The sequence below is a fragment of the Bicyclus anynana genome, chromosome 15 (assembly GCF_947172395.1).
Source record: "Bicyclus anynana chromosome 15, ilBicAnyn1.1, whole genome shotgun sequence".
Lineage (NCBI taxonomy): Eukaryota > Metazoa > Arthropoda > Insecta > Lepidoptera > Nymphalidae > Bicyclus > Bicyclus anynana.
The window spans coordinates 2,598,152-2,617,657 of NC_069097.1; the positions used below are offsets into that span (position 1 = coordinate 2,598,152).

The 19,506-nt window shown below is 42.0% G+C and overlaps 1 protein-coding gene across 1 annotated transcript; it reads right to left on the reverse strand.

The window, feature by feature from the left end:
• Window positions 1-2,357: 2,357 nt before the first annotated feature.
• On the reverse strand, window positions 2,358-15,415 carry LOC112046277 (integrin-linked protein kinase). The gene is made up of 8 exons (XM_024082879.2): window positions 15,137-15,415; window positions 12,692-12,857; window positions 11,929-12,113; window positions 10,895-11,064; window positions 9,980-10,125; window positions 8,772-9,002; window positions 4,911-5,099; window positions 2,358-4,355 (listed from the first exon to the last, which is right to left on the reverse strand). The coding sequence occupies exons 1-8, from the start codon at window positions 15,223-15,225 to the stop codon at window positions 4,167-4,169; spliced, it is 1,365 nt and encodes a 454-aa protein (XP_023938647.1). The 5' UTR covers window positions 15,226-15,415; the 3' UTR covers window positions 2,358-4,166.
• Window positions 15,416-19,506: the final 4,091 nt, after the last annotated feature.

Here is a 19,506-nt window from a genome sequence, read left to right on the forward strand (position 1 = left end):
CTTCGCCGTCTGTTTTTAACACTACAGTGTATAATAAATTGTCTGTTCCTACACCAGGCGTGTTTGTTAGGACTTCTAATTTCCATTCAACATCGGTAATTCTTGGTAAAACACTTGGCCCAGCACGATTTGGTTCCATACTTGTTATAACTGTTTGTGTTTATTTATGCACTCACTGTATACTTTCGAGGGACACGAGGCGTTTGAATAAGCAGTTTGCCTCTTATTATTATTATATTAACATTTAATAAAATAAATTTACCACTAACAAAACTTAATTTATTTGGTTTGGTTTGATTTTTGGGCGTTTTGTTTTTATCTCTATCAAAAACGTCAAACAAATTGAGAATTTACCAAGGAACATATTTATTAATGACAGTGACACGCAGATAAATAAATATATACTAGTATATGTGATAAACAGAAAACAGTTACACAGATGCAATTGCACTTGGCTTGGCAGTGTTTATTCTTTGGAATTTGGACGCCTTTTCAAGGCGGCCTTAAGGACTTGTATCCAAGGCCGTAAAAAAAAATTATAAAAAAATCTTTTAAAGGCCGTACAGACTACATTAGTATTTTAGTCGAGTAAGTATTTTAGTCGAGTAAGATTTTTGGGCGGTAAATCCAAAAATTGTTCTTAATCGACTAAAATAATCAAAAAAAAATTCAAAACTCATTTTGTCCAAATACAAAATTCAAAAACGAATACATTCTGGAGTCAGTACGAAACGAAGCGCCGCGTCAGTAATTTTTTTTAAAACTGTTTATGTAGGTATTAAAATATTGCCGCCTGACGTTTAGTTTTTTATTTGTTTCACCAGCTTCACCACGCTGCTTGTAAAACTCTTTCTGTATCATATTTTAGTAATTTTTGTAGTATTCGAGTTCTTCTATATGTCCATTATTATTTAACTTTGTCCATGGCCTATAGTTTTCAAATGTGCACAGTGTGGTGCACAGATATAACACTAGATGGAGCTTTTATATAACAACTCGCGGCAATGAAGTTTGTTTGGAATCATGTATAGTTCGTGTCAATACATGGAACACCGTTTTAAGTAAAAGCAAAAACTTTGTTAAAATAATTTTTGAAAAGATGCCTTTCATTTAAGCATCTTCAGACTTCATCTGTATTGTATTCAGTTAACTTAGGTATCTTGTAAACTATGAAATTTAAATTTTGATCATTTGATGACTTCTGTACACTTCCACTTCTTCCTCCTTACACTACAGTCTACACTACTCCTCTCCTACCGTACCTCTTCCCTACTCCTACCCTACCCTTCCCCCTCTTTTAACTATTAAGACGAATTATTTGTATGGGACCTATAGAGAAAAGTGTTGATTTAAAACCTGTTTTTTTTTAATTTGTAATTTTTACATTACCAATCATTAATCATCCAAATTGGTGCAGTCGTTCTAAAGTTTTTGGCGTACATACATTTTCAAGATCCATTTTCATTAAAGTATATAGATAAAGTAAAACTAAAATAAAATATTAATTAAATTTACAAATAATGTATAAAATTTATGTACATCGGTTTTGATTAAAAATATACTACATAAATAATACTTAAAGTAAGTATGTTATGTAAATATTTCTTTTTAAACATACATACAACATGAGGCCTTTGCTAATGGTCTGTTGATCAATCACACGAGCACAGCACTGGTACAGACTATTGTTTATTACAAAATTATAGTCTGTACCAGCTCAGATTTCAGCATGTGTATCAAATAATAAAAATGTATTTACCTATTGTGACGTAACGGGTACCTATTGTGACGTAAAGACAGTGATTGTACCGTTATTTTGTGGCAGAGGAAACATCTCGAGTAGCTCCCAGGAGTTGTGACCTTAGGAGTAGGTTTAAGGGATCCCTTTAAAATGCATCAACACTCGTCTCCCCTGCCCGACATGTTCTCCATGCCAACACTAAACAATTTATGATAAACAATAATTACAACACAAAACATTATTTCACAAAGTCACTAACGCCACTGGCAGCGTGACGGTGTCTACGCTGCCTAACAAACTACTGAGTAAAGTCATCAAATACCCTCTTATTTATACCAACACTGATACCTTCCCTCTACAATAACATAAATAACGAGAAACTTGTAACACTATGTCTGTTTGCATGCATGTATTGTATGTTTGTCCGCGCGTATCTCAAAGACTAAGACAGATTACAATTTTTTTAATTGGTCGGGTTACCTATACTCCAACCTTAATAACAGTGCAAGTTTCATTAAAACCGGTTCAGTAATTTTCGATGTAATGGAGAGTTAAGTATGTTTGAGAACACGCGATATTATGACACAAGGGTAGGGATTACAACAAAACAATATAATTATGTATATTATAAAAACGTTAGTTTATTTTGTGTTTCAACATTTTTTTCACATCAAAAATATTTTATTAATAATTATTATTTATAAATATATCTAGTATAATTTGCATTTAGTGTATAAATATCAACATTAAATATTAAACAAGTCAGTTTTACTCATTCAACTTTATATTCAAGGCACACACATATCTGTAAGCAAATTGGCATCTGTGTAAAAAAGCGCATAGCACAAATTGAAAGTTGGCATATAAAATAAAATCTTTGAATTATAATCAACTTCAATTACAACCATTTAAAATAAATAATAACATAAATTATTAATTTTAGTTTTAATTATTTTAATTTAACTTAACAACCTTTTCAAATGAAATGAAAATTATTATATTTCGTATGAACTTTCAATTAATTGAAAATGGATTTTTCCTTTGTACATTCACAAATTGCTGATGACTTGACAATGTTACACGAAATAAAATTGTAAGAGATTCTTCCAGTTTTACAGTTATTTTTAAATTTTATATGACTTAAAAACTACTCAAAACGTATACATTATCATCAGTATGTCATTAATGTGTATATTTGTTATATTATGTTAGGTATATTGATTATATAAAAATGTATTATTTGTTTTCTTAGCACCACTATATTATTGTGTATATTATAACAAGCTTTTATTTAATTTGCTCTGTTAGTATGAGCCAGTTATATCATGGAAATTTGACATCCCATAACCCCATCAAGTGTGGGTACCTACATTTTGTTGTACAAACTCTCTAGTTGTTACATATTAGTGAATTAAGCAACAACAAATTAATGAACAATGTTTTCTTGTTGGAATCACGTTTCTACCATAAAAATGACTCTTTATACTATTACATTATCAAAAAGAACTTTTGTGTGTCATTAAAATATTCTTACTCCTACAATAAAATAAAAAAAAATACATCCTAACAACTAACAACAAAATACTGGCAGTATGATGCTTCACAAAATGTTTCTATTTTGTACAATAAAATAATTATTTATCACTTTAGTTTGTAAACATTTGTTTGTTATGCTAGTCCTTGGGTTTAGGAACAAATATTTATTAAAGAAAGAATAAAAGAAAATTTGATTTTTTGGGCGCATATTGGATATTGGACGCACCAAAGTGTGGACCATGGCTTGGAAAAAATAAACACCCCATCAGTCCCCACCATGGTTCGCCTCATTCATAGCATTATCCGACTCTCTATGAATATCATATAATGTTTATGCAATATGCTCATGAACAATAATTTTGTTCCTGAACCCAATGACTATACTTTTAGTCTATTATATTTTTACGTGAAAATGGCACTAGCTAGAGATTGTAATCGAGAACATAAAATATAAACATTAAATTATTATTTAAACAATAGGGCAGTTGACTCATATTAAGTTCAATTTAGACAATATTATTTTTGTGTAGGCCTAAAATATATCAATGTTAATTAATAAAAGTTAATGATATATTAATTGAAAAATAATCCTAATGTCAAAAACGTCCATTTTGTGACGTCACAATGTTACTACACGTTAAACTAATATTTTAAAGGATTTGTTAATGAGACGTCATGAATCAGTTAAAATATAGACCATGTCAAAAAAAAATTAAACTAAATTAAAAAACTTAAATTAAAAAAAAATCACGTCTCGAAAAAATATTATGATTTTTTTTTAAATCTTGTAAAACGTTATTGAACAATTTAAGACCATTTAAAAAAAAAGTGTCAACTAGCCTATTGTACATACATTCACACTTGAAGTACGTACGTTTAGTTATATTACTCAGCGTTTCATTTTCTCGAGTATTGGCAAGATCATTTCGAATGAGGGTCGTTTCCCGGGGTCCTCGTTCATGCAGATCTTCACCAGCTTGGAGATGTGGGGGGACACGCCGGGTGGGATGGATATGCGGAGACCTTCTAGGGCTATTTTCATGCCACACTCCATCGGTGAGAGGTCCGCGAAGGGGACCTAAAGAACAAGTCAAAAATGTTTTATTCTAAAGGGTGGCCAGTCATGAAAAAATTTTTTTTTTTGCTGCAACTGATTGTTTTTGTGACATTACTTTTACTTGATGTCAATAAATGAGTAAACGTCAAATTATTTATTAACTAATAATTTTGTCAAACACTCTGGTTTAGTGTTAACGTGACGTCATGAAACCGTTAAAATATATTACCATTATGACCGACAAGCATTTTGAGGCGTAATATCAAAAATATTTCAAAATAAAAAAAAATATGTATTCACGTCTCTAAAAAATATAATTATTTTTTTCTAATCTATCTAATGAACAATTTAAGATGACTATAACATGCACAAATTCCAAGCCATAGTGGAAATAAAAGAGAGTTAACTAATAACTTTGTCAAACATTCCGTTTGGTAAAAATTTAGTGTGATGTCATGAAACATTTAAAATATAGATCATCATGGCCGACAACGTTTTGACTCGTATTGTCAAAAAATATATAAAAATTAAAATTTTCATGTGTTTATGTCTCAAAAAAATATTGAGTAATGTCACCTCTCTGGTGGCGAGCTCCCACAGCAGCACGGCGAAGCTCCACATGTCGGCCGCCTCCCAGTTGCGCTTGGCGCTCGGCTTGAGCAGCGCCTCGGGCGCCATCCACGCCGGCGCGTACACCCGGCCGCGCTCCTGGAACGAGAACTTCGCGTCCGCCATGTTGATGCGCGCCGTCAGGTCCTCGTCGATCTGGAACAGGTAATGTGTTCGCTGTTGAGGTGGTCACTGGTCACTGTTCACAGCTAGCACGTACCATGATGTGCTTGCTGTTGAGGTAGGTGGGCAGCACGCGGTTGCGCTGCAGCGAGTGCAGGTACGCCATGCCGGCGGCCCGGTCACTGGTCACTGTTCACTGGTCACTGGTCACAGCTAGCACGTACCATGATGTGCTTGCTGTTGAGGTGGTAGGTGGGCAGCACGCGGTCGCGCTGCAGCGAGTGCAGGTACGCCATGCCGGCGGCCCGGTCACTGGTCACTGGTCACAGCTAGCACGTACCATGATGTGCTTGCTGTTGAGGTGGTAGGTAGGCAGCACGCGGTCGCGCTACAGCGAGTGCAGGTACGCCATGCCGGCGGCCCGGTCACGGGTCACTGTTCACTGGTCACTGGTCACAGCTAGTACGTACCATGATGTGCTTGCTGTTGAGGTGGTAGATGGGCAGCACGCGGTCGCGCTGCAGCGAGTGCAGGTACGCCATGCCGGCGGCCCGGTCACTGGTCACTGTTCACTGGTCACAGCTAGTACGTACCATGATGTGCTTGCTGTTGAGGTGGTAGGTGGGCAGCACGCGGTCGCGCTGCAGCGAGTGCAGGTACGCCATGCCGGCGGCCCGGTCACTGGTCACTGGTCACTGTTCACTGGTCACAGCTAGCACGTACCATGATGTGCTTGCTGTTGAGGTGGTAGGTGGGCAGCACGCGGTCGCGCTGCAGCGAGTGCAGGTACGCCATGCCGGCGGCCCGGTCACTGGTCACTGTTCACTGGTTACTGGTCACAGCTAGCACGTACCATGATGTGCTTGCTGTTGAGGTGGTAGGTGGGCAGCACGCGGTCGCGCTGCAGCGAGTGCAGGTACGCCATGCCGGCGGCCCGGTCACTGGTCACTGTTCACTGGTCACTGGTCACAGCTAGCACGTACCATGATGTGCTTGCTGTTGAGGTGGTAGGTAGGCAGCACGCGGTCGCGCTACAGCGAGTGCAGGTACGCCATGCCGGCGGCCCGGTCACGGGTCACTGTTCACTGGTCACTGGTCACAGCTAGTACGTACCATGATGTGCTTGCTGTTGAGGTGGTAGATGGGCAGCACGCGGTCGCGCTGCAGCGAGCGCAGGTACGCCATGCCGGAGGCCCGGTCACTGGTCACTGGTCACAGCTAGCACGTACCATGATGTGCTTGCTGTTGAGGTGGTAGGTGGGCAGCACGCGGTCGCGCTGCAGCGAGTGCAGGTACGCCATGCCGGCGGCCCGGTCACTGGTCACTGTTCACCGGTCACAGCTAGCACGTACCATGATGTGCTTGCTGTTGAGGTGGTAGGTGGGCAGCACGCGGTCGCGCTGTAGCGAGTGCAGGTACGCCATGCCGGCGGCCCGGTCACTGGTCACTGTTCACTGGTCACTGGTCACAGCTAGCACGTACCATGATGTGCTTGCTGTTGAGGTGGTAGGTGGGCAGCACGCGGTCGCGCTGCAGCGAGTGCAGGTACGCCATGCCGGCGGTCCGGTCACTGGTCACTGTTCACTGGTCACTGGTCACAGCTAGCACGTACCATGATGTGCTTGCTGTTGAGGTGGTAGGTAGGCAGCACGCGGTCGCGCTACAGCGAGTGCAGGTACGCCATGCCGGCGGCCCGGTCACGGGTCACTGTTCACTGGTCACTGGTCACAGCTAGTACGTACCATGATGTGCTTGCTGTTAAGGTGGTAGATGGGCAGCACGCGGTCGCGCTGCAGCGAGTGCAGGTACGCCATGCCGGCGGCCCGGTCACTGGTCACTGTTCACTGGTCACTGGTCACAGCTAGCACGTACCATGATGTGCTTGCTGTTGAGGTGGCAGGTGGGCAGCACGCGGTCGCGCTGCAGTGAGTGCAGGTACGCCATGCCGGCGGCCCGGTCACTGGTCACTGTTCACTGGTCACAGCTAGCACGTACCATGATGTGCTTGCTGTTGAGGTGGTAGGTGGGCAGCACGCGGTCGCGCTGCAGCGAGTGCAGGTACGCCATGCCGGCGGCCTGGTCACTGGTCACTGTTCACTGGTCACAGCTAGCACGTACCATGATGTGCTTGCTGTTGAGGTGGTAGGTGGGCAGCACGCGGTCGCGCTGCAGCGAGTGCAGGTACGCCATGCCGGCGGCCTGGTCACTGGTCACTGTTCACTGGTCACAGCTGCACGTACCATGATGTGCTTGCTGTTGAGGTGGTAGGTGGGCAGCACGCGGTCGCGCTGCAGCGAGTGAGGTACGCCATGCCGGCGGCCTGGTCACTGGTCACTGTTCACTGGTCACAGCTGCACGTACCATGATGTGCTTGCTGTTGAGGTGGTAGGTGGGCAGCACGCGGTCGCGCTGCAGCGAGTGCAGGTACGCCATGCCGGCGGCCTGGTCACTGGTCAATGTTCACTGGTCACAGCTGCACGTACCATGATGTGCTTGCTGTTGAGGTGGTAGGTGGGCAGCACGCGGTCGCGCTGCAGCGAGTGCAGGTACACCATGCCGGCGGCCCGGTCACTGGTCACTGGTCACTGTTCACTGGTCACAGCTGCACGTACCATGATGTCCTTGCTGTTGAGGTGGTAGGTGGGCAGCACGCGGTCGCGCTGCAGCGAGTGCAGGTACGCCATGCCGGCGGCCTGGTCACTGGTCACTGTTCACTGGTCACAGCTGTACGTACCATGATGTGCTTGCTGTTGAGGTGGTAGGTGAGCAGCACGCGGTCGCGCTGCAGCGAGTGCAGGTACGCCATGCCGGCGGCCTGGTCACTGGTCACTGTTCACTGGTCACAGCTGCACGTACCATGATGTGCTTGCTGTTGAGGTGGTAGGTGGGCAGCACGCGGTCGCGCTGCAGCGAGTGCAGGTACGCCATGCCGGCGGCCTGGTCACTGGTCACTGTTCACTGGTCACAGCTGCACGTACCATGATGTGCTTGCTGTTGAGGTGGTAGGTGGGCAGCACGCGGTCGCGCTGCAGCGAGTGCAGGTACGCCATGCCGGCGGCCTGGTCACTGGTCACTGTTCACTGGTCACAGCTAGCACGTACCATGATGTGCTTGCTGTTTAGGTGGTAGGTGGGCAGCACGCGGTCGCGCTGCAGCCAGTGCAGGTACGCCATGCCGGCGGCTTGGTCACTGGTCACTGTTCACTGGTCACAGCTAGCACGTACCATGATGTGCTTGCTGTTGAGGTGGTAGGTGGGCAGCACGCGGTCGCGCTGCAGCGAGTGCAGGTACGCCATGCCGGCGGCCTGGTCACTGGTCACTGTTCACTGGTCACAGCTGCACGTACCATGATGTGCTTGCTGTTGAGGTGGTAGGTGGGCAGCACGCGGTCGCGCTGCAGCGAGTGCAGGTACGCCATGCCGGCGGCCTGGTCACTGTTCACTGGTCACAGCTGCACGTACCATGATGTGCTTGCTGTTGAGGTGGTAGGTAGGCAGCACGCGGTCGCGCTGCAGCGAGTGCAGGTACGCCATGCCGGCGGCCTGGTCACTGGTCACTGTTCACTGGTCACAGCTGCACGTACCATGATGTGCTTGCTGTTGAGGTGGTAGGTGGGCAGCACGCGGTCGCGCTGCAGCGAGTGCAGGTACGCCATGCCGGCGGCCTGGTCACTGGTCACTGTTCACTGGTCACAGCTGCACGTACCATGATGTGCTTGCTGTTGAGGTGGTAGGTGGGCAGCACGCGGTCACGCTGCAGCGAGTGCAGGTACGCCATGCCGGCCGCCACGTCGCGCGCCAGGCGCACGGCGGCGCCCGCGTCCACCACGACGCGGCCGCCCGCGCCGGCGCCGCCGTGCAGCAGCGCGTACAGGGAGCCCCACGACATGTGCTGCGAGATCACCACCAGCGACGGCGGCGACACGCAGCACCCCACCTGCCGAGAAGGAACAAGCACCCGATAAGTGTCAATAGCTCGACAGCGCAAAAGATCTCTAACAGACGATAGTGTCTAGCTAATAGCTTCACTTCGCAGAGCAGTTCGGGAAGGGTGTTTTGGCCTGAATGCATCAGTCCGGGTGCCCCCGAGATCGTGAATAAAAAGCCGACGTCTTGGTGACGTCAGACATCGGAGATCTCGTCTTCGCCGGCGAAGACGCTGTGTAGCTTATGTTTGTTCGTTATATCATCGTCAGGATCATAAAGGACATTTTTTGGGCGTTTAGATCTACAATCAGCGTTGGAATCGGGGGTGTAGTTTCTAGCCTCAACTACTAGCTGGTTGGGGTGGCTGGCCTGAATCCTGCCAACCTACGCTAGTGTTGTGTTCGCTCACCGCCCAAAGGCGACTCTAAAAAACCTCCAAGTCCTTCAGAACCGATTCAGGCCACGAGAACTCCGTGGTTTGTACGCAATAACGACTTACATGGAGATCTCTCCACAATAGCCCAATATATGAAACAGGCCCTCTCAAAATAAGTTTTGGAAAATCAACCTAGAAAATCAGGTCCATAGCGAACCCGGGGACTAACTGGAACCTCCCGGCCAAGGCAGGGAGGTGTGTACCTAATATGTAGCCCTAATGAGTTCACGCCTTTAGGTGACGAGGGTGTACCTACGCTTATTCAAGTGCACTCATGGACCTGAACTACTAACTACACTAAACGATGGCCGTTGGGGTCCCTAGGTGCTGGAAAGGCGGCCCCGCACCAGAAAGTGCAGTGTCGGTCGACTCCCCACCAGGTGGACTGACGACATCAAGCGAGTCGCAGGTATTCGCTGGATACAGTCGGCTCAGTATCGTGATAAGAATTGGAAGTCCCTACAAAAGGCCTATGTCTGCAGTGGACGTCCTTCGGCTGTTTATCTAAGGACCGTTTATCTGAGGCTGATGACACTGCTGGCGGAACTCACCACGGGCAGTATGTTGGGGTGCGAGAATATCCTCAGCTTGGGGAATTCCTCGTTGAAGTCGCGCTGTATGCGCGGCGTGCACTCGCGCACGGCGATGATCTTCGCCACTATGTCGTTCTTCTGCCAGCGGCCACGCCATGTCTCGCCTAAAATAAACATAATAGGGATGACAGTTTTTTCTTATGCAATATAGGCTTGTAGTCAAGCGCAAGCCTGTATTGAATAAGCCTGATCGAAAGCATTAATGCGATCTTAGTTGGAGCGCGCTTACTGAGATGCCTATTCACTCTTGCTTTGAAGGTGTTTAAATTATAAGCGTCAGGAAACATATGCTAGAGCATTCCAAATTGTTGCTGTGTGACTTAGAAATGTGGATGCAAATCTTTTCGTACGAGTTGCCTGGACATCCAAAACGTAAGGATTTTTAAGTTGTACATACGTCGCCGCCTTCGGGTTGAATACTCCATTGAATAGAAAGCCAAGGCCGTTCATTGATATCCGACATTCATTGAATTGGCTAAAAAACAATCGTAACGCGACAAACCCAATATTTTTGGTCGCGTCAATATAATATATCCCTCAGTACCTACTTACCACTATCCCTGCCGAATGATTCCGAACACAAGCGAGACTCGAGACGCGAGAGGGGTAAAAACCCGATCATAAAATCGAAGTAGAGTTCAGTTCAGTGCGCCTGCGACCGCCCCAAAAGCTACCCGCGCGTTCGTGAGGCTCAATGCCGGTCGTGTATTGTACCTACAATAAATTGTACCTACCTAAATCAATGTACGAATGTTGAGTGTCATTAGTAAATCGTCTATGTCCCATCAAAAGTTGTTTGATTTACAATAATAACCGTAAAGGAGTGTGCTCGAGGAAGAACCCCCTTACACAATTAGCCAAGCATTCTTTTACCTGACGGAGTGACGGCGATCCTCGTGTGGAGAGCCAGCTCGTTGATGTTGATGCCCTTGTGGCGAGAGAGCGTGGCGTCGCGACTGCGCGTCTTCAGGCCGAGCCACGACTGGTCTTTGAATTGGATCTTCTTCAGGTCTTGACCCTGATTCACAGCCAGCTCGTGGAGTCTGTAATGCACCGGCAGATTAAATGTATCAATTAATTTTTAGCAGAAGCTTCAAAAGTGGATTTAAAAAAATAAGAAAAGCAATGTCGAACAAAGGGTATGATTTACAACATTTGTCAGGACAACTTAATTAACAAATCAAACAGAAACCAAAATAAGAATGCCCTAGAATGGCAGAGATTGATCTTGAGTGGAGTCACGAACTTGTGAATGTGTGTAGGTTAAACTTTACTTTGTTTAGGGTTAAAGACGTCTTTGACAGTTAACTAACACTCCCCTTTTTCAGTTAAGTCACTCTCCCCGCCTATCCCAAGTAACCCACAAAGAATTCCACAACAAGAAATGTGGACGGCTTGAAAGCTACGAGCATGATGACGCTGACCGTACGAAGAGCACCTTATATAGCAAGTCGTTTCTGCCTGATAGCTACCCGTAGCGTCGGCACAAGCCAACCCTAGATCGAGCAACGTCATATCCATCTCAGACTATACTATTTCCAACAATACAAATCAAATTTAAGCATCTGTGATTTCAAAATAACTGTTTTCCCAAGTGCTTATATTTATTAATTGTTTACACAACACTAAAACAAAAGAGACTATTTTAAAATTTACTTTTGTCTGGGCTAATCTTTGAAACAGCTGGACCGATATTACTAGAACTTGCACTAAAATAGACATAGAGGAGATTTTTGAGTTGAGAAACATATTGGCTACTTTTTATCCTGATTTGTATATAACTGAATATCACGCTGACGAGCTCCATAGCGTCTGCTAATTTAACATACGAGTAATATGATATAGATTGTTTTAGAGGCATTTATAATTTATGATGATCAAAATAGGCTGATAATGATGAATCTTACCTCTGAACAAGTTGACCCCTAGTTTTATCCAAAGGCGTGTCCCCATCCTTATTGGCCAGGGAGACAAGAGCACCCGCCACCACCAGGTCTTCCGCGATGGCGCTGTAGCCCCAGAAACAAGCGTAGTGCAGCGGGGAGTTGCCATGTTCGTTCGTGAAATTCACATCCACTCTGTTTTGGAGTAACTAAAAAGAATAGTGGAATTATTAATGCACACACACACTTCATACAAAATATTATAAAAGTGATAGTTTGTGTGTGTATGTTTTTCTCCAGGCACTTAAGCATGGAGCTTTTGTAAAAATTGAATACCCTACCAAGTAAATAAAGATAAAAACAGAGGAGTGCACAAAATTTTTAACTAAGCACCTTATGTACAGTTCAATATATTATCGGTAATGAAAAACAAGTAGAAAATTTTTGACGGCCTCTGTGGTGCAGTGATATGAGAGGTGGATTTACAAGACGGAGGTCCTGGGTCCCGGCTGGTCCAATTGAGGTTCTCTTAATCGGCCCGGGTCAGGTGAGAGGCTTCGACCGTGGATAGAAAGACGTACCTCCAAGTGATTTAGCATTCCTGTACGGCGTCATGTAAATACAGAAAGGGGTGTGGATTTTCATCCTACTCAAGGGATGGACAAGGGCTAACTTGTGAATAATATATAAAAAAAATATTTCAATACATGTTCATATTGATACAGTCTGTTAGGGTAGGCAGTGCAATTTGTATCTATGAAGTGCACGCCACAGATTATAAACCTACCAACTGAACAATAGGTCTGTGGCCATGTGCAGCAGCGAGATGCAGAGGCGTGTCATCTCCCATGTTGGTGACGTTGATCCGAGCGCCCCTCCGAATCAGCATCTCCACTATCTTGATGTGGCCCTCTTTGCACGCCCAGTGGAGAGGACTGAAGCCGTGGTCATCACTGGAAATAGAAATTAAGTTTATGCAGTATAGGCCGAAGGCTCCCACCAGCCAAAATGTCTGTTGGTACCCACTCATATGACAACAGTCCAGTGGCTGAGTTATTATCATATGTGTGGGGTAACTTGATCTTTAAAATGAAAAGGAAATTCTTATTTGATAAGGTATGGTTCCACTTGAAGTTTATTTTAAACTAAAACTAAAGGGTAGTTGTTTATACTTAAAATCTGTTAACTATGTTACAGGAAAAATCTTGGAGCTTTTCCTGATATCAGCATTGTATCATATACTAGTTACTTGGGACACAATTTTTCTGGTTACTTTAATAATAGGAAATATAATAACTTAAGTAAATTCATTCATATTCAACCATAATAGTATATGAATAAATGTACAAAATATTTCAGTAACAGGAAAATACATACCTCTATGATATGAATCATACTGGCAATACCCTAGCATTGACCTCTTTTATTATAGAAGACATCTTTATCGATAAACCTAATGTAAATTGACCAAAGAGTAAAATGTTGCTCCATAACAAAGCCACTCTCTCTTTTTTTTTAAACTCTATAAACCCTACATAGCTCATAATAGCTGACAAAGTGTCCTCCTAGTGTCCTGCCTAAAGGCTATTTAGAGCCAAATATCTTAGTATTTTTTTGAAGCAATATAAAAGACTTGCACTTAAATACAATTAATCTGATAGAAAGCATTAATGTTGTCTAAGTTGAGGCGTGCTTATGAAGAAGATGTCCATTCACTCTTGCTTTGAAGATGTTTAAATTATTTTTATTTCTGTCAGACATTTCAAATTTTTGCTGTATGGATTAGAAATGTGTAAGCAAATTGTTTTGTGTGAGTTGCCTGGACATCCACAATGTATGGATGTCACTGTTTGCAACATCTTGCTTTTCTGTGGTAGAAAGCAGAAGGAGGAACTTCACCATCTAGTATTCATTAACAAACTGGCAGAGAAGCTACATTGTATACTCTCCCCTCACCCTTTTGTTGTTGTGTGGTTCTTACTGCCCGGCCTAATTTGGTAAGATCCAACAAGAGGAGCTTTGGAATTTGGATACCCATTCTAATATAGAACTAGCTGCAGCTCTAGTGAGGCCAAGATCTGTCACACTAATATTATAAAGGTGAAAGGCATTAGCAAACTGAAGTGGCAGTGGGCGGGCCATATCTGTCGCAGAACAGATGGCCGTTGATGCAGATGTGTTCTGGAGTGGAGACCACATACCAGCAAGCTCACTAAGACGCCCTCCAGCCAGATGGTCATCAAGAAGGTAGTGGGAAGGAAGGCGGAGGATCATGTGTGGTAGAGCACTCTAGGAAAGGTGTCCAGCAGTGGACGGAAACAGGCTGATTATGATGATTATCATTATTATATTATTAAAAAAATCCACGGTTCCCAAAAAATTTCTGGAAATAATTTGATGCTATTCTAAGCACAGGCATCTGTTTGTGATTTCATAGGCAAAAATTTAACTACAGGTTTTAGAAGGTGAACATTTTGTACACATAAATATTATGAGCAATAATATTGTAATAATGTAATTTTATAATTTACTTGTAAAATTATTGTAAAGATGTAAATTTTAAATGGTGAAATTGTCATTTGAATCATTAAATACTTAATAAATAATTTGCATGCCTAATTGGCAAGACACATTTACCATCTACATCTACCGACCACCTGTATAAATAATGCATGTATCTACAAATAAATAAATTGATTCATTGATTGATGATTGATTGATTGATTGATTGAGCATTACACTTTTATTGTATCATGTGAATTCCTTGTTGGATTAAACATTTCAAAGTTAGAATCCATACTTTAAAAAGGATAAAAAATGCTTGAAAGTATGTCAGTATTTATAGAATTAAGAGATTTGAAAAACCTCACTTATTAGCAATGGCTAAAGTTAAAGTATCTTAGACTTCTTTGGAGCCTCCTCGAGACAAGGCAAGAGGAGATATTATAGAAACATAAAATACTAGAATGTAGAAAACTTCTAATCAGAATAAACTTTGTTTACTTAATTAAACCTAACAACAAACTAACAAATGTTTGACTTCGTTATTGAGCTAATTAAACGTTGTGACTAACACTCCTACTGTTTTGGTTTCCTATAGTTCGCTCTGACATAATTTATTGGGCCTTGTAAGTGGGCGAAATGTACTTACTATAACTACCATTTATGGCGGACGGGTGGACATATGGCGTGTTTTATAAATAAAGAAATGTAGCTTATATACTTTTCTTACCCCTGATTCATGTCATGCTCCGTATCATCCAGCCAAACGCGCACCTGCAAAGCATTTCCTTCTCTACACCACTGAAAAATATCTTCCATGTTTTGCTCACTTTAAAAGCTTCGAACAACGTAACTAGTAAATAAACCAAGTAAGCCACAATACACTGTACATGCGGACACAATAAATATAAAGAAAACACTGGATATCCAAATAAAATTGTGTTTTTACAATTAATCACAATCTCTATTCATTTTAAGCAGATGACATTGACAGTTTCGCAATCACCAAAAATAAATATAAAACCGGCACTTTAGAGAGGCACGCAGATTCAATATAGGCGTCTCATTCGTTCATTTTTGGATTTGTATACTGCCGTTCTTGTTTTCCTTGCAGTATATATGTATGTATATGATACTTAGGTTTACTTTATTTAGTAGTATATTAGTCGTTTTAAATAGGGCAAATGTTGCCAGTAATGTGTGAAATGTGAACTACAAGTTGGAAGTTCGTAATTTCGAAACTTTTATTTGACCTAATACTCAAGCTCAATCAAAGGAATATTAAAATATTGACCGTAACTGGAAACTTTATATTGAGAGTAGCATTTCCGTTTCCGTCGATTTCATACCAGTTTTCGTACTTTTATTGACGTCACGTCGGGCTATGTGGCGCCACCTGGCGGTGTCGGGCTCGGGAAGTTTCGTGAATCGCTGAGCGCGACTTTAGCTCATTGGCGTTTTGTTTACCGTCGAAGCAACATCTTGCAATCAGTTGGTACCCGACATTGCAAGATAAAGTGTAATAAGTAAAGTGAATTCGCTGTGAGTACTTTATATTTTATTACGTTGTAATTATTACGTTGTAACATACAACGTTAATGTAATTAACGTTAAATTATGTAAAAAATTTCAAATTTCATTTGAAAATAGTACGTGATCATTATTTTAACGGTTTTTCCGTTCGGATCACTACTTCATGTGTTTGAAAGTCTTGCTTTTTTGCAAATGTTTTCGTACTTGCATGTAATAATATTTTCTTTGTAGTTATTTTTCAACAGTTAAAATAGTATTAAAAGTGGCGGGGCCCAGCGGGCTTCCTAAAAATGTGAACTCAGAAACCAAAGTGAACGTTCTAGCAATAGACTGTTGTCTAACATATATACTGCAAAACGAACGCGTGGCCAATGGCTTTCGTTTCAGAGGAGTACATAAATTACGAATGCTCGAAGACAAGTTAGACAAAGAGTTTTTGGAAGTTACTCAAACATATTGTTACTCCAATTCAAACCGGCATTGAAAAAAGGTTCACAAATCCCGCCAGAATTTAGCACAGGAATTTTGATTGGATGTAAATTACTGGCCTTATAAATCGCCACCCCACGCAGGGGCAAGGCGTAGACACTGTTAACGTCGCTGGACACATTTGCAGTCAAATATAGGTCTAATAGATTACCGCCCCTCGCGGGGGCAAGGTATACACAGTTTTTTAACGTTCCTGGACGTATTTGCAAAACCAACTTACTGAGTAAGATATAGAAAGTTTAAATATTCCTAGACGTATTTGCACAGTCAAATACCGGACTAATAGATTACCGCCCCTCATGGGGACGAGGTTATATAAAGTGTTAACATTCCTAGACGTATTTCCAGTCAAATACTGAGGATCGCCGCCTCTCGCATGGGCAAGGCACGAATAGTGTTGAAATTTCATCACGTAACACACAACACGGAATATACATACAATGCGCAAACGCTCATGCACAGCCATGCTTGCATGATAATTACAACCCACCCTCGCGGGGTGTTTATCTCTTTATATAAATTATTCAAATACCGGTGTCCTTGATCGCCACCGTCGCGGGCGTATGCATGAAGAGTAATGTTCCATCGCGTGGAACATACAACACGGAATATACATATCTGTAATGCGCACACGTTCATGCACAGCCTTGCTTGCATGATCAATACAATCCACCCTCGCGGGGTGTTTATCAACGATGTATGGATACGAATATCTTATCTATCTATATAAATTATTCAAATACCCTTGTCGATGTCGTGTGTGTGTGATCGCCACCCCTCACGAGGGTAATGCATGAAAAATGTTAAGATTCCATCGCTTGGAACGCTTGCGCAGCCTTGCTTGTATGATCATTATAATCCACTCTCGCAGGGTGTTTATCAGCAATGTACAAGAAACTAATGTCCTAAAGCCCTTGCAGGCTGACTCACTATCTTTTACGTTTGCTAGTTGACATATACAAAATTGAGTTTCTATATAAAAATGTCATTTATTGCTTACTCGTGAATATCCCACAGTAGGTAAATGACATTTTTCCAATTGATATAGGTTGATAATAAAGACCAAAATAGTGAATAGGCCAACTAGATTTGTAACCAATGGGTGAATTAATTACTTTGTAACAATGGCGTAAAAATCTGATGAATGAAAGCGTCAGATTAAAACATCATGTACATTTTGGTATAGAGGTTAAAGGCAGGAAACTTATTTTTCCGAATACATCAAAGTTTTCTAAAGGCATTACTGGGTGTATACAGTTTATTATTTGCAAAATTTATAACCATACTCCAGGTTTCATAAAACTTAGAAACAAACGAAAAGGTAAAACATATTATGATACCCTCCGTCACCTAGCAAATGTAGAAAAACGCATAAGCGGTAACATATAAATTTCTATTAAAACAAAGGATTCTAAATGAATCCTTTTTCAGGGGCTCGAGGCCCATCAAGGGTATTATGTATGCTTTAAAATTTAATGCATCCAGAAAACATAAAGTATTTTGAGATAGACTTCATTTCAAGCGGTCTTTTAAGCCACCTTTCTCACCACCTTTTTCAATGGGAGAAAATGGTGGCACCAGAAACGTACAGAGGTTAATCTGAGGTTATCTCCTACCGTTCTCTCGAATAACCTCGTGTTTTTCTTAATCTATATGGAATATCGTTCCACACTCCTGTTTTGGAAGAAATATCAACAATTATCTACTTAATGAAATACAAAGGATCATAAAAGCACCATGCTCTGTTGCTAATACTAAAGCCGGACCAATATTTAACCTCATTTACACTTGCTAAATACGCACAGCATCAAAAACTCAGTTTGAAGAATAGACACAAGCCTACTTGCATGTGTGCTTGCAATAAAATCCCAAAGGTGCTTCCTACGTTTTGTATACAGGGAATTGTTGGACATTACTTCCTTGTCATTTGAACTATGCATGTCTCTTTCTCAAATACTTTCTCAATACTATCGAATTCGCAGCATGTTTTGTAAGAGATATGTAAAATTAAGAATAGACAATTTTATCATTTACTAAGAAAAAAATACGAAGCGTAGATGTAGACTATATCGAAAACTTGCCCGTTACCATTGAATGAATGAATGACCTTGTTTAATATAATCAGACTGCTAGCTACCTACTTCACTGACACCCTCAGCCAGTGTTTTTGTTAGTAGCAGATGCCTTTGACCACGCTTGGGCAGCGTTACTAAACATTCACCCTCTGAGGTACGGTCACGAGAGGAATAGGTACTGCATTCCAATAAAAAGGAAATGTATGTCATACTACTCGTATATGTCCCTAGAATCAAACTCACCTCCTAAGCAACATTCAATTCGACAAAATGACTGCCGTTACATATTACGATGGAAAAGAGAAATGAGTTTAAATATAGAATATAACAGTTAAAATTGCAAGATCTTTGTCTAGTAACCTTAATTAGACTATCACTAAGTTCACAACAGTACACAATAGTATACGCGGCAGGAACAACAAGCATGCAAATCACTTGTTATACAATATCGCCATCTTCCATACTTGGCGCTTTCATTACTGTAGCATAGAAAAAGTGATTGTGAAATAGGGTATGTCGGTGACTGATCTATTCTGATCTGACTCATTAAATAAGGTACACGTAGTCCATGATTACTTGTACGTATCCCGAGATGTAACTTACGCTCAAGTTGTTTTATACGATGTGTACAGTGTGTATAGGGAATTTCCCACTTGCTTTATGGTATCGCCACCACTTACACTGATTCTCAGAGAATCATCAGAATCGGTTGACAGGAATATATTTAATAGCCTTGATAAGAGTAAGTCTTATGTCATTTGGATCTCAGATTCCGAGTGCTAGCAGTACCGATAATTCTATAGAATGAAGACAAATTTATTATAATCACGACAACGGACTTAGCAGTTACAAAACTGTTAGAGGGAGTCTTCAAGAAATATGGGAAAACCTGAAATTATTTTTAATTTCCTGTCAAAACTTAAAAATCGGCTTGTGTAGTGTTTGTCTAAAAGTAAAAGTTTTAGTACATTATATGACCTAATGTCTAAGAACTGACTCAGTT